This window comes from Meleagris gallopavo, chromosome 12 (assembly GCF_905368555.1).
Source record: "Meleagris gallopavo chromosome 12, MGAL_WU_HG_1.1, whole genome shotgun sequence".
Lineage (NCBI taxonomy): Eukaryota > Metazoa > Chordata > Aves > Galliformes > Phasianidae > Meleagris > Meleagris gallopavo.
This window is the reverse complement of record NC_139415.1, coordinates 18,485,080-18,508,075: the sequence shown is the minus strand read 5'-3', so window position 1 is coordinate 18,508,075 and position 22,996 is coordinate 18,485,080. Positions and strand designations below refer to the sequence as shown.

Sequence of the window (22,996 nt, the reverse complement as noted above, 5' to 3'; positions counted from 1 at the left end):
TACAGAAAGCCTCCTTAGCACCCAGACCTCCGTCAGCCTAATTAAAGCCAGAGCTGATTGCACACAGGCACTGCAGCTGCTCACCTGCTGCCTTCCCTGACCCACCTGAATGAACCCAAAGAGAGCAGGCACACATTGCACCGCACCGATAACCCAAACACTCAGGCTGAAGGCAGCAGGGCCTCAGCAATCAGATTTCAGGGATTTTTCCCCAAAAAAAAGGCTATTGAGGTGCAAAGAAAGGGATGGGCCATCTCACTGCTGCTGCTCATACCACGTGGGATGCACAGAGAGGAAGGAGCCCACAGGCAAATTTTGGTGCCCCTCCCAACCCAAGGCTCTCTGTAGTTTGTCCTATGGATCTCACACACCTCTCCCTCACAGCCAAACACAGCTGTAACCCAACAACAGAAGAGGTGATTATTTTTCCTCCTTGTCACCAACAGCAAATAGAAGCTGAAAATCCAAGAGCCATGTGAAATAAAAGTGAGTACTTTTTAGACACTTACTGGTGAATCGTGGGTACGTAACACTCTGACTTCCCAAGCCAACCTATCTTTTGCTTGTTGCTGGAACCTAAATAGTGCTCGAGGAGCATTTCCTCACTTCTAACTTGAGTTAGAGAGCAGCACTGCTTCTCAGACACCACTCCATCAATCTGATGATGCCCAAGACGTTTGCAAAAGCAGAGCCTGTCCTTGCATTATGACAGAGCATCTTAAATTAACTGTAACAGTGCCACTGGTGAGCCCCCAGCACAGGGTCGGTGACCCACTCCCACCTGACATCACCATTTCAAGGCAAACTATTCCAACTCCATCAGCTCCCTCTGCTCAGAGCTGTGGGATCAGAGGACACAGGAGGGTGAGCCCCACATCTCAGTTGCTTTCCAGACCCCAAATCCCAAACTTCAGCATGGACCAGGCATGTCTGTGCCCCATACTGCATCCTCAAGGGGTAATTTGGGAGTTTCCATAAGAGTTGCACAGCTGAAGCCCATCTGGGCATGGGGAACACTGTGTCCTGGCATCCTACAGACCTGACCCCACTGCACAGTCAGGTGCTGCACATTGCTGCTGCAGACCCACATGCCATTACATCAAACTTCAGCACAACAACTTGGAGCACATTCCAGGGACCAGCAGCTGAGCTCCAACCAGCTGCTCCCATTTTGAGATGTTTTGGGGGTGTCTGATATTTGCATCCCCTCTAAAAGCAGCTTTGCAAAACATCTTCCAACCAAGAGGCGACACAGCAACAAAGCCCAGAGCAGACACTGCACTGTCACCACCCCCAAACAAGGCCTGCATGCAGCCCTGAGTGCAAGAGGGAGCAGCATATGGGGAGAAGCATTGGCCAGGCTGGAGGTCTGCTGCTCAGCTCCTCGGAGCTGCTCTGCCACTGGCCTGAAAGAACGACTCCATCAGCTGCAGCACACAGACCTTCTGCTTCCCCCAGTTCGAATTCATCACAGGCTCAAGTACAGGCACTCCAGGCTTTTTCCTGCTTTAATTATTTAAAAATCCTAACTCTGCCTGTTTATTTTCGTGGGCTATTACTGCTTTCAACTATTTTAAGACTGAAAAAAAAATAATAATAAAAATTTGAAGCCTCTCCCTCATTGTGCTGCTGAAGTTTAATTCACTCTAATTATTTCATATTACTTAGACTATAATAGTTTCATAATTTCTAGTATATTAAGCACTTAATACGTTGTGTCATTTGATGTCGCATATTAAATTCAGCAAAGTACATTTTAATGAGAGCTAAGTAGTGTGAAAATATTAATACAAGACAAGAAGTGGGTTTTGCACCCACGCTGCTGGGAGACGTGCAGGGCAGGTGAGCACTGGCATGGTCCCAGCAGCCTGCTATAGGGAGAGAGAGACTGGGTGGGGTGGGCATGGCGATGGGTTGCAGTGGGGTCCCCTCTGAGTTGCAGGAGCTCCTCGGGGTTTGGTGGCACAGCCCAGAGTGCTGCCAGCACTGCCTTGTGCTTCTCCCCAGGGACAGAGGACAGGTCAGGTTCCTCCATAGGGTCACTTTGTGCCACATCTCAAGGGACCCACAGCAACCCAACCAGAGAGTGGCAAAAGAAAGCGTGCAGTGCAAGATGCTGCAATCTGCAGAGAGTCCCAACTACTTCACCCCCACAAGCTGACAGCCTCTCAGCCTGCAAAGCCAATTCTAACTTCTTATCAAAGCTCCTTATCCAAATCTCTGCATCCCTCTCGTGTCCCAGCAGGAAAAGCCCTCCCCAACGGGCTCACCTGCATACAGGTGAGATGCCAGCAAGGTCACACACTGCAACTCAACCAATGGCCCCCAGAAAACCACGAGAGAGTTCCTCAGAATAAAGGCAAAGCTCCAAGGACAGAGGGGAACCCAGGGGAAGGGGCAGTGCCCGTTTATACGCCCCTTCCCCCTCCCCCCAGGTGCTGGCGATCCGCTCCCGCTGCCCCCCCCCCCGCACAGCTGAGCCCAATCTCGGGGTGCGGCACCACCCGGAGCCGTGCGGGGTTCGGGCAGCGCTGCCCCGACGGGTTGGTTGGTGGGTGGGGGAAAGGAGCTGCACCTCCGGCTGCTCCCACGCGGTGGCGGCCGAGGCCGCGGAACTGCGCCGCTTCTCTCACGACCGAGCGCCGGCGGCCGCTCCGCGCTCGGGGGTGCGCGCCCCGCCGGGACGGGCATTACGCAGCTTTCCCTGGGCCGTCGGGGCATCCCCCGGGCCCAGCGCTGTACCCGCAGCCCGGAGAGCCCTCTGTCCGAGGTGCAGCTCCGTCCCAAATGCTTTCGCCCTGCCTCAGCTGCTCAGCCCCCCCGGGCCGCCCCCGGCGCGATGCCGTCGGGTGTCCCGCAGAGATGCGGCGCTGGGGATGGAAGCGGGAATTTCGGGCTATAAGGTGTGCAAACTCCCTCCCAGCCCGCTCCCGGAGCTCATTAATGTGATACTTTCATGTGTGAAACGAGCATATAAATGGGCATTAATGAGCTCCCGGCTGCGGTGCGGGGGAGGAGAAGGGAGCGCGGAACTGCGTGGGGTGCGGACGGCTGCAGCGAGGGCACCTCGGGCTGTGCGCCCCGAGGGGGCGGCCCGCGGCGATCAACCCCCCCCTCCGATCCCCCCCCGTACGGAGCAGGCGGTGCTTAAAGTCGGCTTTTATTAAAGAACCAAAATCCCGTACAGAGGTGGTGCCCCCCCGGAGTCGCGAACCGCCCGTTAAAGTGCTGTCACATCCAGAAATGTACGGGGGGGTGTAGGGGGGGGTTGAGGCAGGAGGAGACCCGAGGGAGGATGGGGGGGGGAAATAAATATACATCATAAATAAATAAAAATCCAACAAATACTGTACCAAGAGAATCACAGTACATTTATATCCATTGCACATAGCCACGTTTGTTTCCAGTCTGGACGAGGGCGGAAGAAGCGGACACACAGGGAGAGGGGGGAGGACGCGGAGCGGGGTGGGGGGCCCGGGGGGGTCCCGCCCTATTGCCAGTCCGAGAGGGCCGAGCTCCGAGTCCCCTTATGTACACGTGGCTCCTCGTGGAAATGGCTTTGCGTGGGCTCTGCCCTGGGCTGCGGCGCGCCGCGGGGCGCATGGCTTCGGGGGGGGGGAATGGGGAGGGTCCGGGGGGGTCACTGGGGCAGCAGCGGCGGTTTGAAGGAGCAATTCCCCGTGCAGTGCCGCGGGGTCAGCATCTTGCAGGAGAAGTGGTGCAGCGCGTCGTGGGCCTCTGCAAAGCGACATCGCCGTCAGCCCCGGCCCCACCGACGGGGGAGGGGGGGCTTCTGACCCCGCGTTGGACGGCTGAGCCCCCCCTCCTGCCTCGGTACCTTTCAGTTTCTGTTGGATGGCGTAGCGCGCTTTCCTCTCCTGGTCCAGCTCGTTGCACAGCGTGTCTGGAGCAGGGGGAAGAGCATCAAAATGAGCCGGGGGGGATCCGGGAGCGGCCGCCCCGTCGGAAGGAGCGGGTAAAGGGAAAGGGGAATTGGCGAGGAATGTCACTCCTCGGCCGGGGGCTTAACGGGGCGGGGGGGTTGGAAGCCCGTGGGTGGCTCGGGTGTAAAAATACAATGAAATAATGCAAGGAAATAATAAAATGCGATCATAAAAATAAAAGAATAAAAAGAATAAGAGAATACAAAGAATAAAAGAATAAAAAGAATAAAATTAAAAAGAAATAAAAATAATGAAATATTAAAAAATAATAAAAGCAATAAAAGACATTTAAAAAATAAAATAAAATAAAATAGAAAACAAAACAATTAAATGAAACGAAACAGAAAGAATCACGACGGGACGCGGCCGGGCCGCACCTCGGACGATCTGCAGCTGCTGCACCATCTCCTCGCGGTACGCCAGCTCCCTTTTCATCTGGTCCTGGAAGTTATCTGCGGGCACAGCGCGGTCAGTGCCGCCCCGCCCGGCCCCGGCCGCAAGGAGGGGCTCCCCCGGTACCTTTCAGGCTCTGGAAGTCCCTCTCCAATTTCTTCCTCAGCTCCATTTGCTCCAGGACGAGTTTTTGCAGTTCGTCTGTTGAAAAACACGCGGCGGGGTTTTGGGGGGAGCGCGAGCTTTTCCATATGGAGCGGCTCAGCGCGGCGCTAATCGCATTACATTGCATTAATCACAGGAGTTAATCACTCCTGCGGAAAGCCCAAAGACCTCGAGCCGCGATGGGGGGCCAGGGAGGGTCGGGGGGTTCCCCACCCGTCGGGTCCCGCAGCGGCCTCCCCCTCTCACCTCGGGCCAAGTTCTCGATGTCCTTTTCCACCAACTGCGTCCCCGCCACCTCCATGCCGAGCTCTTCTCCTGCGTTGGTTTATTATTGTCGTTTTTATTTCGGAGAGGGGCGCGGAGCTCCGTCCGCGCCGTCGGGGGAAACGGGGGGGTGGGGGTGGAAGGGTGTTGGGCGGCCGCGCAGCGCCCCGCGGTGAGGACTTACCTCTGTCAGTATTTACAGGGCTGGGATGCGAGACGCTCCTTTGGTCCTGATAGGATTTTCTGGTCTCTAAATCCTCTGCTGTCGAGTGATTGTCTTCTTTATCTTGCTCTTAAAGTTAATAAACCGATTTTCAACCGTAAGCAATGAAAGTATGGTCCTGATATATCCTTAATTACATAATTAAGGACAAAGCCCTCGTTAAAACCTTCTTAGAGGACATCCTAATCGCTTTGCCGTTGGAAAGTAGCTTGCTGGCAGCTTTGCCCCTTCGGGCGGCCCCCTCCACCCCCCGCCCCGAGCCCTCCCGACGGCCGCTCCGGTGGCATCCCCGGGCCCCGCGTGCTCCTCGGCCCGTCCTCTCTCCAAAATCCGTTCGCTGTCTTTTTTTTTTTCTCCCGAAAGCCGCCAAACGAAAGCGGCGCTCCGGAGGCCCCGCCGGGTCCGTGCCGTGCCCGACTCCCCCCTCACCCCCGCGGTGCGATTTACCCTTCGCTTCAGGGGTGCAGAGGAAGGCGGCTCCCAGGGACGCGGCGGCTTTCAGCGGCTGCAGGTGCTCCCCCCGCTCCGGCGCGTACACCTACAAAACAGCGGGTCAGGGCGCGGGGCCGACCCCGAGGTGTCCCCCGGCCCCGGCCCCGCACCTCGTAGGCGCCGCCGCTGCTGCTCCGCTCGGGGCTGCCGTCGGGACCTCGGGTCCCCTCCTCCGCCGCCCCGTCGCCCCCTTTTTCGTCCGGCCCCTCCGCCGCGGGGAGCGGCTCCTCGGGCGCGGGCAGCAGTCGGGGCGGCGGCGGCTCCCGCTCCTCCGCGGGGGCGGCGGTCTCCTCCTCGTCGTCCTCGGGGAAGCGGTTGGACTCCACGTCCACCTCGGGCTCCTCGGCCGTGTCCCCCCCGGGGGACAGCGAGCGGTAGCTGGAGCTGCCCTCGCTGAGAAAGTCCGGCGAGAGGTAGCCGGGCGCTCGGGCCGCCGCCCCGCCGTACGCCTCGCGGGTGCCGTAGAGCTTGGCGATGCTCTCGGTGTCCTTCACCACCGGGCGGAAGGCGGACAGGTAGCTGCCCTTCCTGGGCAGGGGCAGCGGGCCCAGCAGGGCCTCGTCGCCGGAGCGCTCCTCTTCGCCGGCCGCCCTGGACAGCGCGCTGGGACAGCGCTCTCCGTCCGCCCCGGAGCCTTCTTGGGGAGTCGCGCTGCTCCGCCCGCTGCCCGACGGCTCCGAGCCCTCCAGCTCGCCGTGCCGCCCCGACGGCTCCGCCGCCGCCGCCGCAGCCGCCGCCGCCGCCGCCACCACCACGGCCGTGGCCGCCGCTTTGGCCTGGCTCTGCGCCGGGTAGGGCGGCACGGGGAGGCTGCCGGCCGCCGGCCAGAACATGGGGAACGAGGGGTACACGGCCGCGTCCTTGGCGGCGCCGGGCTGGTGGGGCGGCTGGGCCGGCTGCGGGGGGTGCGGGTGCGGGGGTCCCCAGAACATCCCCGACGGCAACGCGCCGCCTTTCCCCGCCTCGCCGCCCCCCGCCCCGCCCAGCGCGTCCTCCTGCTTCTTGGGGCAGAGTCCGAAAGCGGCGGCCGGGAAGCCGTAAGGATGCGGGAAGAGCGGCGGCGGCAGCTTCTGCAGCATCCCGAAGCCTTTGCTGGGCACCGGGATCACCGGGTAGCTCCGCACCGCGCCGGCCCCGCCGTGCCCCCCCGCCGCCCCGCCGTGCCCCGACGGCAGCCCCAGCGCTCCCCGCTCCCCCGGCGCCTCCTGCCCGCCGCAGCGGAGGCTCTTGTGCGCCGGGGGCAGCTCGGGGCCGGCGGGCGGCGGGGGGTGCAGCGGGGCCTTGGCGGCGGGTGAGCCCCCCCCGGGACCGCCCCCGGCCGCGCCCTGCAGGGAGAAGGTCCGCTTGCGGGTGCCGCCGTTGAACATGGCCTTGACATCCTCCCAGGCGTGCGACAGCTCCTCGGTAGCCGTCTTGTCGCTGAGCTTGAGGTGGCGGCGCCACGAGTTGAAGTTGGCGGCGTCGGGCTGCGTGTATTTGGAGTCCGGGGTGCGGTGCGAGTGGAAGATGAACTTGTTGGGGGAGAAGTACATGCTGCAGTAGCTGCACTTGATGCACTTGGCGCGGGAGCTGTTGTAGCGGGCGGGGATGAAGCTGCCCCGCGAGCCCCAGGCGCACTCGTGCACCACGTCGAAGGCGAAGTTCTCGGGCAGCTTGGGCGGCTTGTGCTCGCCCAGGAAGGACTTGCAGAGCCGCTCGGCCTCCCGCTTGGTGATCATGCCGCAGCGGCGCGACGAGATGGGCATGGCCCCGGCCCGCCGCAGGATCTCCAGCTGCACGGGCGTGCACTGCACGCAGGTGATGCCCAGGGCCACGCGCCGGTTGTGGATCTCATTGTAGCTGTAGTTCTTGAGCAGAGTGTTGGAGATCTGCGCCAGGCACAGCCGTTCCTGCCCGTCGATGACCAGGGACACGATGGGCACTCCGTACAGAGAGGTCTCACCCACTTGGTTGGGCTTCAGGGTATTGGAGCCCTGGTACGGCTGCAGCTCTTGCTTTGAATTTGGGGAGGAGCTTGCATCTCTCCCGTTTCCCAGCTGACTGCCGATCGCCTCCATTCCCCCCGAAAACGCCCCTGCAAAACAAAATAGCGGCGAAAGGCGTCGGTGAGGAGCGCTCCGGGGGCCCCTCCTGTCCTCCCCCCGCTCCCCGGCCCTCAGCACCGGGCGCAGCAGCGGGGAGGACGTTCCCGGCTGCGGCCCAGGAGGGCTCCGCGCAGCCCCGCACCGCACCGCCGCTCCGCAGCTGCGGCCAAGGGCGTCCGAACCGGAGATGGGATGGGGATGGCGATCAGGGTGGGGACGGGGACGAGGACGGGAACGGGGATGGAGATGGGGAGGGGGACGGGGGGACACCGGTCTCTTTGTGCCATACCCCAACGCACCGCACCGGAGGGAGCGCGGAGCGGCTCCGGCCGGGCCGAAACTTGGAGCCGGGGCCCTGCAGCCGAGCGTCCCCGGGAGGCGATTAGGGGCGGGGAGGGGGATTATAGGGGCCGGCGCGGGCAGCCCCCGCCGCACGTAGCAGCAGGGAAGCGAGCGAGGCAAATTGGCTTAGCGAGGAGGGCTGTAAGCGGCTTCCGCGCTCGGCGCACGAAAGAACGGGGGAACCGCTCCCCAAATCGCTCCCCCGCGCCGCCCCGCGCCGCCCCGCACCGCCATCACTTACCGCGGAGCGGAGCCGGGATGGACGTGCGAGCGGCCCGCGCTCCTCGGGGTTAAGGGCCGCCGCTCATCCGCCGCCCCGGGGCCGCTCATCCGCCGCCGGGCGCAGTGCGGGCCCCCCCGGCCCCCTCCTCCCCGCGGGGACGGGCGGTGCGGTGCGGGCGTTCAGCGGTGCTGCGGGGCGGCCGCTTCCTCCGTGTCCGCCCGGGCGCGATGCAACAAGAGCGAGTGGGCAACCGCGCCGCCGAGGGAGGATCCGGATCCGTACTTGGAGCCGCCGCACATTGATCCGGTGACAGCTAAAATAACGGGAAGACACACCCACTTAGCACCAGCATATTTACATTAACTGCCTCCGGGACCCCGCGGCCGTCAATCACCGATGCGCTCCGCTCAATCACGGCGCGGCTTTAAGGCACAGCGGAGCGGGGCGGGGGGGCTCGGGGGGCCGCCAGCGAGCGGGGACCCGCCCGGGTCTGCCCGAGGTAAGAGCGGGGATCCGCAGCTCTCCGCGCATCTCTTCTCCCCTCCGCGCATTTCCGCGCGTCCCTCCGCGTTTCGGCCCGCGCCGCCCCCCGGGGTTCGTTGTAACGTACCGGTGGGAGCGGGATGCAACGAAAACCCTCCTCCCCGGGGGGGTCACCGCTAGGGCCCCAACGAATCTTCCCCTTCCTTCTCACCGCCGTTTCCCCTTTCCTCCGTAGCCGGGATGAGAGCTCCGCCCGGGGGGTGAGGATGCGCGGATGGGGGACAGAAGGGCGGTAACGAAATCGCCGGGAGGAGGCGGAGGGGGGGGGACGGCCGCGGTTTTTCGTTCGCTCCGGTGGTCCCCTCCACGCCGGCGGGACCGGAGGCCGTAGGAATGGGGGTACCGCTCCGGTGGCCTTCGGTCCCTCCGGCGTGGAAGGGCCCCCCCGGCTCCGCATCCCCGCCCTGGGTGGGTTGGTCACGGCCACATTAATTAAACTGTAATTAATCATCATGTCCGGCCGCGATCGGCGCAATTACACTGATCAAACAGAAGTTAATAACGGCGCGCGTCGCCTCCGGCTATCGCTTTTATAGATATATATTTATCTCTCTATATTATTGTTTATTATTTATGATTATTTTATAATCCCGCTGCCGAGAGGATGCGGTGCGGAGAGAAACGCGGCCGCGGAGCCGATCCCGGCTCTGCGTCCCCGCGGTGAGGCCGCTCCGCACAGCCCGAAGGCAGCCGCGGGTCCCCGCAGTTTGGGTGCGGGACGCCCCGTCGGGGCGGGGCGGGGAGAGAAGCCAAAGGCTGGGAGCTCCGGGCTCGGCCTTCCCGCAATGACCGCAACTCGAGCCGGTAATTATTCTTCTTTATTTATTTATTTATTTATTAGTTATTTATCCCCGCTCCTCCTCCAGCCGGGAGTGAGTGAGACCCTCCGGCGCTGCCACGTCTTCTCACCGCTTATTTTCGTGCTTGCGGGGTGGGCTCACGGGTGGGTGTTAAACACGCGCGGTACCCACGGAGCCGCTCCGCTTCGCTGTGCCACCGCCGGCCGCAGCCCGACGCACCATCCGCACCGGGGAGATCGCACGTCGGGGGGCTCCGAGGGGCTCAAATCCGCGCCTCCACCGCGTCCCCCTCCGCCGTCCCCGCTCCCGCGCCCCGCAGCACCGCACCGCACCGCACCGCCCCGACAGCGCGGAACGGCCGCGGCCCCTCCGCTCCTCGCCGCCTCCGTTATCTTCGAACAGTTGAATTGACTGCAGTTTTTGTCAGTTAATTAGGTTTAATTTACATAATTAGTACAGTATAAAGAGTATTGGGGATAATCAGGAGGTACGTCTCGCTTACTGTGTAAACACGGATTCGGAATTAAAAATCAGATGTAATTAAGGCGTGTGCGCGCGGCTTTTAATTGTAATGAATTTCTAATTAACGCTCAACGATCGCCGCACACGGGAGCGGGGACGTTTGCGGGGCTCCCCGGACCCCCCCCCCCCCCACCTCCGGGGCTGCGCGGTGCGGGGCGGTGCGGGGCGCCCCGACGGGACCCGCGGGCGGTGCCGCTCCCGGCTGAGCCCGGCGGATAATTTCGGTTAAAACTTATGGAGCCGTGGCACGGGGGGGTGGGGGTGGGGATAAATAAATAACCGCCCGGAGACGGCCGCGGAAGGGCCCTCTCTGCCTCTCCCTTTCCCTCCTGGAGGGCTGTGCCGAGATTGCCACATAAATCACGGCGGTCTAATTCAGTGGAAGTTTAATAAACGCCTCCTATTGGAAATGAATGTTCCCCATTTAACAGTTGTATCAGCACCATATAAAACCATGACCCCAATAAATTTAATTTTAGAGGCCGATCAATCCGGGCTTCTCTCCATCGATCCGCAGCGGCTCTGCGTTTACGGCCCCTTCCGCGGCCCTTTGCGGGGAGCGGAGGGGGGGGGAAGGAGCGCTTCGATCACACTCTTTATTAGGAAAAGATTGCTCCGAGAGGCCTGAAAATTAAACGGTGACATTTTAATTACTGGACATTGACAAAGGAAGCGGGCGGCGGCTCCCTGCGGGCCGGCAGCGCTGCGCCCGCCCCGACGTGCGGAGCGCCCGCGGGTGCGCAGAGATACGCAGAGCGGTGAACAGAGCCCCGGGGCCCTTTTCCCGATGCCTGTGTGTGCCCCCCCGGCTGTGTCTCACGAATGCCCCTTCTGTGCTCCCCAAGCTCCGTGCATCCCCACTCCGTTCCCCCTCTCTCATCCCCCCGTCACCCCTCCATCTGCTCTTCCATTACCCCTCACCTTTCTCCCCCCCCCCTCCCCCCGTTACATCCCAGCCCAATTCAGCCCCATCCCGCCCGGCCCGGTGTAGGAGCTGTAGGGGATGCGAAGGAACTCAGCGCTGACGATCGATGCCCACAGTTTATCGATGGGGTTAAAGCAGCGCCCTGCGCCCGGGGCAGCAATTAGAGGCGCTTCGTCCCCGAGCCGAACCGAACCGGGCCGTGCCGAACCTGCAGCACCCCGACCCGCAGCTCTGCTCCCACCGCGAGTTGTTCTCCTCCCGCCATCCATCGCCCGGGCCGACAAACCTTGACCTTCCCGCAGGACGAGGGGTTCGGCGGAGCCGCAGAGCTGCAGGTGCGGGGAAAGCTGAGCCCATCCATCCGCTCCCAGCGCGTTCCGGCTGTGCCCCCCCGAAGGGAGCGCCGCTCCGGGTCAGCGCAGCTCCGCGCACTGCGGCTTTCGGCGGGGATCGGCGCGCACCTTCGAGCTTTTGATTTTTGCCTTCTTTCTATTTCCGTCTGCCCAAAATATCTGAACGTATCGAGTGGCTTTATTTATTTATTTATTTTCTTTTTCCTTTTTTTTTTTTTTGTTTTTAATTATCATTTTGATTTTTTTTTTCCAGAGCCCGCGCCGGGCAGCCCAGAACTGCAGCACCTCGAGCAGCGCTCGGCTCGACCCATCCCGCTGCTTCGTGCCCCGCGGGGGCCGCAGCCCCGGGCTGAGGGTCCCCATTGAAGGCGGAGGATGGGGTTCCCCAAAACAACCGCTGGGACTCCGGACCCCTCACGGGTCACGGGATGCAGCACTGCTGCTCTGCGGGCGCTGTGGTGTTTGGGGTTCAGGTTGGTCCTGCCCGGGGGGGGAGCTGTGTAGGGTGGAAGGACAAGGAGGAGCAGGCAGAAGTTAGCTATAGGGATGTGGGTGGCTGTGGCAAGCCGCCTGCAAACAGCCCTGCACAGCATAAGAAGCTTCTGAGCGCCTTTCAGAAAAGTGGGATCCTGAGCGCCTTTGCAGCTCCCAAAGAGCTGGGGCGGCTCCCGGGATTTGCTTCAGCCCCAGTCCCACCTCCCTGCATCAGAGAGGCAGATAGAGCTCCCTGTGCTCAGCCCCGTCCCTTGGCAGCCCTCAGTCCCACCTTCCCGGCGGGACCGCGGAGCCCCCGCGCTGCTCGCAGGGTCAGCGCCGGCTCCTGGACGGCGGAGGAGCACACGGAGCCCCTCGGCGCTGCGCCACGTGTCGGTGGAGCTGTGCGGTCGGTGGCCGCTGTTCGTCCCTGTCCGGCAGAAAGGACACGTTGGGACCGCGCAGCCCTCCAAGCCGCCTCCTGCTGCAGTTCCCACTTTCTGCTTTTATATTTTGCCAGATGTCTGCGTGCACAAACACACAAACACACAGACACACGCACACACACACACACACAGAGCTTTTCAAGCTGTTAGTCAGAAAACAAAGAGTGACACTTCGCCTTTGGAAAGCTGGCAGCAGGATGGATGCACACGGGCACGGGACGCGAGAAACCGAAGGCGTTCCGTGCTCGTGGGATGAGCAAAGGTCACGGGCAGAGGAAAGCTGAACGCATTCCAAATCCTGCACAGACTTCACGCACACGCGGAGGTTCATCGCAGAGCCTGGGAGCTCCTGTGTGCGCCCACATCCGCGCAGGGCGTTCATCCACACTCAGGTGTTGTTCACCACGCACCGCCCCGTGCTGCGGCTGAGCGGGACGTGGCCGCAGGGTGTAGCGGTGCTGCGTTTTCTCCAAGCTTTCCGGCCGAGGAACGCCCCGATTCCGGCTTCAGAAAGCCGCAGCAGGGAGAAAGCAGCCCCAGCCCCTGTGCGTGGAGCCTGGATGCACCCCATCCCTGCGGTGGGCTTCGGGGAGCAGCGATCACAATCGGATCCCAGCCGGTGCCATCGCTCCCCCCCAAGGCACAGCCTTGCTTCTACCGACTTCTTACCTAAACCCGAGGGAGAGACTTTTTAGCCAGAGAAACCCAATGCGAACCGCAGGAGACAAACAAACAGGCGAGCTGCCCGCGGTCCGCATGGCTCCAAGGGAGGAAATTTGTCTCACTTTAGAAAAAGGACCTGAAGGTATGGGGTCCTGTTGACTCATTCATTGCGCTGTTATCTGCCGGGGAGACGGTGACATCAGAGCAATTAAGATAAACTTTTAGTCTATAAGTTCATGCCTGCAATTCCTATACTTCAAAAGAAGACGAATGATCCCTCCAAGGAAGGAAGCAAAGTCTTTTCCAAAGGAACGTTTACGATTTGCATGGACTGGGGAGGAATTTTTCACTGTTTTTTTTTTCTTAAAGCTGCTGGTATAGAATACACCACCTGAGCTTTTCTTATAGCAAAAGTTTATTTCTAATGCAAAAACGAGCAAAGGAAACCCCCACCCTCCCCCCTGCCCAAGCCACAGCGGTGTGCAGTTTGCTGAGCAAACCCTCAGCTCCCACAGTGCATTCTGCCCTCTGCTCCTCCAGTGCCTTAACATAAGGATTGATTGTGTGCCAAACGTACACAGGGATGGCAGGGACAGCAAGCACACGGCGGAGATGATGGAAGTGTTCCTGTTCCATTGGGAGCACAGCCGGGCGCTCTGCACGATGGCAGTGAGTGCTGTGCCCATCCCTGCCCATAGAGCACAAGGGTTTGGGGCAGGGACACCTGGGCACAGCGTTCCCCCCCCTGCTCACACCGTGCCCCACATCAGAGGCACTGCTGTTATGTGCCGGGGGCTGCTGTGTGCTCCCAGCCGTGGGGAGATGAGCCACTAACTGTGGCTGTCAGTGAAACCACAGCCTGAGGGCACGCAGCTCCGTCCCTCAGCACAGGCTCTGTCCCCACGATGGGATGCACCCTGGCATGGCAGCAGCCCTGCACACCACCTGCCATCCAAGGACACCACGACCAATGCCCCTGCAATGCTTGTACTGCAGTGAGGTGATCGCCTCTTCCCAGGACGAACAACTCCACGCTCTCCCTTCTTCTTTTTTTTTTTTTTTCCTTAAAAATACCAAACCCATTTCAAACAGGTGTTTTGTGGATGTCCACGCTCCCCAGACAGCCAACAGCTCCTCCTCCAGACCTCGGAACAGTCTGCTGGTCAGCCATTCAATAGCAAAACTAAGAGTTCAAAAATACTCTGGAGCCACGAAATATACAATACATTCAATAACAAAAAAATAGAGATATAAAATACTCGCTTTAAGGCTGTGTACAGTTTAACTGAAGATTAATTTGAAGACATTAAACAAGAGAAATGTGTGAAGGGAATTCCTTAACGTGTCTGCGCGGGAGGGAGGAAAGCAACAACAAACATCCCAAAAGATCTTGTTGCTTTTTAGCACAATATGACCCAGATGGGTGGGAGCCCAAAGCTCTGTCCCACGACCCAGCAGCTCACGGTGCGCCCTGCGCCGAGCGCCGCTCCTCCAGCGTCCTGCACACCCACATGGAAACCACCTCTGCATGGCCGTCGTTGTACTGCACGATGAACGGGTGGCCCTGCAAATGGGACAGGAAGGGTTAGCCAACAGACACAGCTCTCCCTGAGAGAGTTTGTCTCATTCATTGTTTTAGAAAAAATACATTGGAAAATTCTGTGGTTGCAATGAAAATGGTATTTCAATCAGTGAATTTTCAGCTGGATGAATATTATCATTTCATCCATTGATACAGAAAAGAGGAGGCTGGAGGACTCCAAACTCTTCACTGAGGTCACTGATCCGCAGGTTTTAAAGGTCCACAATCTCTTAATTTTCTCCCTTTGATAGCCCCTTTGTGCGACTCCAATGTAACTTCACAACCCAACCCAAAGTAACCCAACCCAACCCAACCCAATATAATCCAACCCAACCCAAACTAACCCAACCAAACATGACCCACCCAACCCAACCCAACCCAATCCAGTCCAACATAACCCAATGTAACCTAACATAACCCAACCCAATCTAACATCATCCAACCTAACCCAATCCAATCCAACCCAACCTAACGCAACACAACCCAATGGTAATCCAACCCAACCCTTTGTCTAAAGGAAATTGTCCAACTGGGTTACACTCCAAAATGCTTCCCCTATATAGGGGCATTGCCTGAATCATGCCACCATGAACACACACTCGTAGCAATGCCATGTACACATGTATTTGCACCCTTGACTTGAGTCAGTACAAATCCCACACCTTACTCTGTGTGCACCCCTCACTCTTAGGGTTGTATGAATCACACAGAAAGTGCCATATCCCTCCAAGTGTTACACTGCAGCTGCAGCAGGACGTGAGCTGTGTGTGGCCTTTGGAGCCAACACTTGACAAAGAAACTGAAATCTCACCTATGCACGACTCCAACAGGCCTTCATGAGAAGCCACTGCGGGAACTAACGTATGATGGAAAGAGGGATGGCTGTACAACACACTGCCCCATGGAATCGTAGGGCTGTTACAGGCTGAGACACCTCAGAAAATCAGAACAGGAATACAGCGTGCAGTTTCAGCAGCCAGCTTAGGCAGCTCAATCTGGCCCCATTCCTAGAGATGGGAACATGCCATCTTCGGATGAATCTCAAATGAAGTATAAAAATCCACAGGAAACCAAGTACCGCAATTACATAAATGGCTGAAAGAAAGCAATCGCCAGGAGAAACCATCACAGATGATGAAAACCTCTCCTCCAAATCACTCAAAAGCAGCTCGGTTTTTGCAACACTAAACTTCACAGCTCTTGCAAACAGCGCCTGAAAGTAACCAGTGTTGATGTGGGGACCCTCGGGGACAGTGATGCAGTGCTGGCACAGCGGCGTTGGGCGCACTGTGCCTGGGATGCAGGGGTCAGCAGGGCAGGATGGCACTGAGCAGAGCCACGAGGCAGCACCGGGCTGAACGGAGCACCATAAATCCTCGCAGTGCCAACCCAAAGCAATAAAACACTCTGCAGGCCAGGGCCAGAACAGAGGAGCTGCAGGGATAAAAGACGTCACGATCTACACGACGGAGGGAGGAAGTGCGAGACGCTTCGACCCTGTGGGATGGCTGCATCCATGATGGCCTTCCATGGGCTTTGGGCAAAGGCAGTGCAAGGAATGGGAAATGCACAGAAGGGGCAATGCACAAGGCAGGGTGACCTCCACACACACAGCAGAGCCCAGCACAAATCCATCTCAGTTCTATGGGGTCCAGATCCAGAGCTGCCAGAGGTGCTGCAGGGCTCAGTGCCTTGCAGGAGGACACCAGGATTGCTCTGCACGATCCCTGGACAAGCAGGGCTGGCGGTCACTTGGTCTTTATCTATTCTCACATCACAACCTCTTCTGTGCCATCCCAGTGGTACAAATGGGACTCCTCCACCGTGCGAATGGAGAAATAACACAGTAGGAGGCAAGACTTTGCTAACTGACACATAAAGGTGAACTCAGTCACTGCTGGGAGCCAGTTGTTTCCTTCACCTTCAGGAACTCATTCCCACAACGATGCACAGAACAAACACGGAGACACAAGAGCTTCCCAAAGCAAAGTCAGCTCCAGGAACTCGCTCTCCCTGCTCAGATTGTCAGTGCTTCCCACCAGGCTCAAGCCACCAGCCCCGACCTTTATCTCAGGCCTCTGGAACTGAGCATCGCTCTCTGCCACTGTGATCAATCTTTCTAAATTTGCTCTTTGTAACCGCTGCAGAAATGGATATTCCCCCCCCCAGTTCAATCTTTTTTTTCTTCTTTATATTTATTTTTGAGGAAGCAGATCGCTTCCTTTCAGCCGTTCTGGGCTGCAGAGAACAACTTCACATTTGTCAGAGCTCTGAATTTTGCACCCACATGGACACACGTGAGCTCTGCTTGGGAAATGGCCACCGAGGAGCACTCCCAGGGGTACCACAGCCCATCTGAGAGTCTGACGATGGCAGCAGCCAGCTCGATGCTACAGCAGAAGATGGATGAGCTTAAAATGATGCATTTGAGTACACAGATGCTCGCGGCACTGAGCATATGGACAACGTCTCTTCCCTCCCAACACCTGGCTATCAGAAATCTTTAGCTTTGGTCTTGAATGTCTAACATCAGGAACAATGCTACAGAAAGGCCACAACTTATTTTTTATCCCTTCCTGCACACGCCTTACGGGTTTAGTAAACAAACGCATTGTGAAATATTGCCGTTCTTTGAAATATTCCTTGATTCTACCCATGGAAACCTTCGGAAGGAGCACAACCTGCTCCCCAGGGACAGGATCCTGCAGATATTCCATGTACTTTCCAGCGTGACCTTCACAAAGCTGCAGAGTCTCCCCCAGCATACGGAAAAAAGGGAATACTTGGCTTCTGCTGCCACACTGAGTGCTGAAAGAATCAGTGTGAGTGTGTTCTGCACAGCATCGTGGTACGGTGGGTGCAAAAGTGCACATAAAGGTAAAGGCTTATTCTAAGCAACACAGCCTAGAGGTACCCGTCTGGCCTCTTAAACAAAAAAGCAGCCAAGGACACCAGTGAGAACTAGGGAGAAACAACGGAGCCCACAGACAAGGAAGAGCAGATGCATTGGGGCAATTAAAACAAAGCTATTAAAGACAGTCCGCTTCTCCCATGAATCTCCTTTACGATGGAGAGACTCCCTGCAGAGGAAGGCATCTCACGCCTGGTATATCCATGCAGTTCAGCTACTTCCAACATGCAGGGGAAGAATGCAGGCTACGAGGTGTTTAAGATGTCAGTGAGCATGTTGCTCACACCCTCTGCTTTGTTTTGTGGTGTTACTCCATGGAAAACCACACCTTTTACGCACTTCCCTTCCTAGAAAGAAGTTTAACTTGAAACCATTCTTTGGGTTTATCTTGTTTTCCACTGCTCCAGAGAGGAATTTTCTCAGACTACAGTGCTAGTGGGACCTGTACTGGTGGGCAGCCCCCAGTGTGCTCAGTGCTCGGGTCAGGCACTGAGAACTAGGCGGGTGCACCAGGTCTGTGCACAGCCTCAAATCAGTGCTGCTCCTGATACCCGGCCTCGCTCAGCAGCACCTTGCTGCTGCATCACACCTGCCACAAATGCACACAAAGAGCAGTACAGAATTGTGGACAAAGCATGAGCCCATCAGACCTGCCCTAGGCCTACGTTTCATTGAATCACAGAATCACTAAGGCTGGAAAAGACTTCTGAGAAGACCAAACCCAACCCAAACCCGCTGACCATGTCCCCAAGTGCCACATTTCCATGGTTCTGGAGCAACCCTGGGATAGGGACCCACCTCTCCCTGGGCAGCTGTGCTGTGCAGCACTGCTCTTTCTGAGAATGCATTTTTCCTAATATCCAACCTGAAATTATCGGCACGTCTTTATTGGCATACTGTGCTTGTGCTCAGTCTTCTCCCCATACTTTGCACAAATGCCCATTTGCAGCAGGGTGGTTGGAACGAGACGACCTTTGAGGTCTCTCTCCCAACTCATTCCATGATTCTATAAACCCTCAGCACTAAACCCACGTGGCAACCAGCACAGCCAGGAGGCCCAGGCAGCAGAAAACACACTGAAAAGCCCCCAGAATATCATCCCCACCCCCGTCTGGGGTCTGGCACGACAAGCAGCCACTGCTGCGGGAGGGGAAGCAGAGGAGCTGGAAAGGACAGGCAGGACGGGGCTGCAGTGAGTGTCAGCCCGCTTAATTTTGTGTGTCAACGCTGAAAATTAGATAAACAATGACAAACCAGGCTTTTTAAATGAACTTGTCTCATCTCGTTCCTTTGATAAAGAGTACGTTCCCTGCGCTGCAGTGTCCCACCAGGCAGGTTAACTCTTTCCGAGGGAAGCGCCGTGCAGAGGGGAGAGAAAGGATTTAAATATCTGACATGAAATTAAAAGGGCAGTGCCCCCCTGAGCACACAGCCCTGGTAATTCCAACCCATTGCCCAGGCACCATCAATCATTTAGCCCAGTCAATTAAACGGCCATTATTCAAGGGGAAAAGTTCCGTGGTTTCAGCCACACTTCGCACTCCCACAGAGGAGCTCCTCTGCTACACGACGTTTTTGGATGGCACAGGGATGGGCACACCACCATGGCTCTCCAGCCATCCCAGAGGTCTTCTCAAGCACAAAGCACACAGCACAATCCTCTTGTTTCAAGGACCCCCCCCCAAAGACTACGCAGTGAAAGGACTGGGCCCCATTTATTACAAAGAAGCACCGACAAATTACTCGTTTCCTTTAAAAAACTGAATTGGGCATCACACACACACAAAAAACCATAATAAAAAGATCCCAACTGTTGCAGACACGGACTATCAAGACGATGGCAGTGCCCTTAGACAGCATTTCAAATACAGTTTATTAGCGTGTGATATGAAAAGGGTATTTTTATTGCATGATATAATGCAATGGGACCTTGGGCGCTCTGCAGAAGGACCTTGCACTCAGAAGTGTAATGAACCCATAGTCCAAAAAACATTATACTGTACATTAACCTATCATTAATGGCACATTAGGGCTAGGGGCACTGCACGCTTGCTGGTCAGGGCTCCATCAGGACAGTATGGAGAAAACCACAGTCTTCACAGGCTTAAAACAAATAGAGAAAATAAATATTACTGATGGCTACAGGCTGCTTTAAGGGAAGCTCACTCTCCGCTTAACATGCGACTCCGATGCCACTTTATAAGGGGGAGGGAGAAGACAATGCAGCAGTTTATTAGCCAATATTAGGAACAGCATGGCACTGCCTTGCAGCACTGGGTGTCTTGCGTGCATCAGATGCCTCAACACAGAGATTTTTTCTGCACAAAGCACAAGAACTGGGGCATCTTTTAAGAATAAAATGGAATCTGGACATCTCTGCTCCTCCTGCCGTCCCCTCATCCCTGACGAAGCACCGTTAAACATGACCCAAACACGGCACTGCTTCTGCTCCCAAGGCAGCTGGGATGGTCAGACTGCCGGAGTGCAACACTAAATCCAAGCAACAACTCATCCCTGGCTGTCTGAAGGAATGTGAGCCCTGCAGGTTCGGAAAACAAGAACTTCGCTGCAAAGAGTGCACCACAGTTATCACCCCAGCTCGTTCTCCCATTGCTACCACTGTTCGTATGCTGTTTGTATTTAACTGAGGGCACGTGCTCGAGAGGAAATTCTGCTCATTCACATGCTTAATGGGAACACAAGTCAGACCTCCAAAACAACCATCAGAAACCTCAGCCCTGGAGCTCCTTCCCAGGACACGTGGAGAGACAAAGCACTCGAGTAACACAAAGCACCCCACGCTGACCTGTGTTCCCACCTCTGCTGTCCTCAGCACACGCAGGATGTCATTGCTCTGCCACCTCCTCCAGCAGAGCAGGATTTCACATCTAGAGCTTCTGCCCCCAAGGACAAGCCAAACTAGACGCTGCTCTAATTATCTGTGCTAGCTCTCCACGAGGCCGATTTCTGCTCCCACAGCCAGGAATAGCAGCGAGGAATCCTCAGGCCAATACTTTGCCGTCGACTCCCAGAATATTGTTAATTCTCAGGCACAGTGGTGTCAGAGCCCTCCCTGGGCTGCTCTGTGCAGCCACCTTCTCTCCATTGCTCAAGGTTCGAGCAGGGTAAAAAATCAGAGGGCTTCAAACACTCTCGCTGCCCTGTGGAGACACAGGATGTATGCATGGGTGGAAAGACCCTGAAAGACACTATTTGTGATCCACCCGTTACACCCCTTGCTGTACTTCTGCAATGTCAGCACGTGTTCTGGCCATGATGGGTGACCCTTAGGGAACAGGACAGGTGATTGGGAAGGCAGTGGCTGGGAGTCCAGAAAGCATGTCCCAGTTTCCGAAAGCTCCAGCAAGGTCAACCCTTTCTTGAATAGACACAGTTCCCCAGAAATGACAGCTCCAGCCTCTCCTGTGCTATTCCTGCAGTGTTGGGACTGCAGGTGCCAAACGACAGCAAGTTTAGCTCTTCTTATGTACTTGCATGGCCATGTTTGATGTGGTACCAAGTATTTACCAGCCCAGATCTCTCCCCTCATTCCAATCATCCACTATTCAGGGCAAGGATGGCCTCTCACTGCATTCAATGAAAACTCCAGCACCTCCGTAAGCCTGTTCTCAGCTGGTGTTAGACTGAAATCCCCTACTGCCAAAGACACAGGTCTGCAGAGCTTGGGGTGACAGAGACTCCAGGGTCACCAAACAGAAGCATGCAGAAGATGAAGTTTGCTCCGCATCTCCCACCCTGCAGGGACACCACCTGCAGCTTCTGCCTGTGAGAACAACAGGGGCAGCAAAGAGGGTCAGCAGCTGCATCAGCCCATGGCATTTTATGGGGGCAGGTGAAGCAGGGACAAGGAAACATCTATAAGCAAAACGAGGTACTGTTATCTCCTCGGAGCTTTTTCCTCATCCCTTATGCTGAGCAGTCGCAGCACAGCCTCAGCTTGCTAAAAGTGTCAGAGTGGTGAGTTCTGTTTGTTGCGTGGCCTCCCGAACATACACTGTAATTAAAATGCTGATTACTAAACAGTTTAAATATATGACAGACAGTGCAGTTAAAGCCTACAGTTAGGTCAATATGTGATTTAGATTTGCCATTTAAAAACTCTCATTTAAATTTTGCATACATTAATCACTACCATACTTCAATGTTCTGATATCCACCTGACTACACTATTAAAATAAAACTTGCTGCCCCAGGGAAATCCTACTTATTCTTAATTGTTTCGAGGCTTTGATGGGCTTTTAATCTAAGATTAATTTATGCAATTTTAAATAACTCTTCTTATGATTAATAAGCTTGAAAATTAAAAGGAGTCTAAAGCAATTATAATGAGCATTTGGTCATAACCTCATTAGGAGAAGGAGTGAAGGATACAGCTCTGGAATTCTTACAAGACTACAATTTAAGGTTACTTTCAGAGGAGTCAAACATACTTCTTGAAATTGCAAAGGCAGATTAGCCTAGGTCAATGGTAGAACCACGGCTGTCTAGATTAGCACTCTAATGGTTTTATCCCTCCAATGATATTTAAGATAGCGATAGAAAACGTATCAGGCACCACAGAGAGACCAAGAAGAACAGCTTAACTTAAACCTGAAAACCTGTACCTACAGAGGAGCTGCCCACACAGCAGCACATCCGGATTTCCATTTTCAGACAGTAACGCACATCCTCCATGATGATGAAAGCTCTTTTTTCCACCTTCCTCTGAGGCTCTGGGCATCGGCCGCAGCCCTCCAGGCAGTCCCCATAAACCTGACCCCTGTGTCCAGACTCAGAGTCAAGAGAGCATTTGTTTTGCATCCCAGGTCAGCAAGAACCAGTGCGGCTCATCCGACATCCGTAGCACAGAGCTGACTGCACGCAACTCAGCTCCTCCACGCTGTGTGCAGGGTGGGTCTGATTTGTGCTATGCTCTCACTGCGGTGCATACCGGTCTAAAATTCACACAGAGCTCTGGTTTTGGCTGTGGCACAGTGGAATCTATTCGCCCATCTGTAGATCGTTCTTCCCACAGCAGTTCTGCTTTTTTGCTATTTGCTGTGGAGCCGATAACGGTGCTTGGCACGCCTCCTGGTGCTCAGCTAACAAAACGAGCTCACTCCCAGCAAAGGTATTTTTCATGATGACTCCTAAAAAAAAAAAATAAAAGGCAACCAAAATATAATTGGAGAGCGCTTCTGCAAGTGTTGCTGAGGTTAAGAAGAGCTGTGGAAGAGGAATAGAGAGAGTGGCCCAAGGCTGATAGGCTATGTCAACATTAGCAAGCTGTCAACAGCAGAAGCAGATCTGCAGAGTGAAATGGTTGGTGCAGGGTTTTGGGGATGGAGGAGGTTTTGCTGTTGACCAGTTCTGGTCTGCTCTGCGGACGCAGCACCCGTCTGCAGCCGGAGCACGAGGTGCGTGCCTGGAGCACATCCTCTGCTTTGGTTTCATTTGAAATCAATTTGATTCATTAGCTTTGAGAGCTGTCCGTGATGGGAATGAAAGTGTGGCTGGCAGCTCTGAAAGATCTGGAGATTCAGACCAAGAATGCGCACCTGAGCCGAACTCAAACGTTGATGCAGATGCCTCCTGAGCAGTGTGCTCCAGCTTGTGGCTCCCTGCAAGCACACCACCGACCAGAGAG

At 56.4% G+C, this 22,996-nt stretch overlaps 2 protein-coding genes across 6 annotated transcripts in view; both read right to left on the bottom strand.

Annotated features, from left to right (window-relative positions):
• Positions 1–3,629: 3,629 nt before the first annotated feature.
• Positions 3,630–7,538, bottom strand: SKOR1 (SKI family transcriptional corepressor 1). The gene is made up of 8 exons (XM_085233899.1): positions 5,592–7,538; positions 5,437–5,527; positions 4,951–5,058; positions 4,749–4,817; positions 4,464–4,538; positions 4,322–4,396; positions 3,839–3,904; positions 3,630–3,738 (listed from the first exon to the last, which is right to left on the bottom strand). The coding sequence occupies exons 1-8, from the start codon at positions 7,536–7,538 to the stop codon at positions 3,641–3,643; spliced, it is 2,529 nt and encodes an 842-aa protein (XP_085090025.1). The 3' UTR covers positions 3,630–3,640.
• Positions 7,539–14,099: 6,561 nt separating this feature from the next.
• Positions 14,100–22,996, bottom strand: part of MAP2K5 (mitogen-activated protein kinase kinase 5) — a 110,442-nt gene continuing 101,545 nt past the window's right edge. For all 5 annotated transcript variants that reach the window (XM_085234404.1, XM_085234403.1, XM_085234402.1 and 2 more), the window contains one exon: positions 14,100–14,420. In XM_085234404.1, coding sequence (XP_085090530.1) covers positions 14,316–14,420 — 105 coding nt within the window. In that variant the 3' untranslated portion in view covers positions 14,100–14,315. The remainder of the gene's footprint in view (positions 14,421–22,996) is intronic.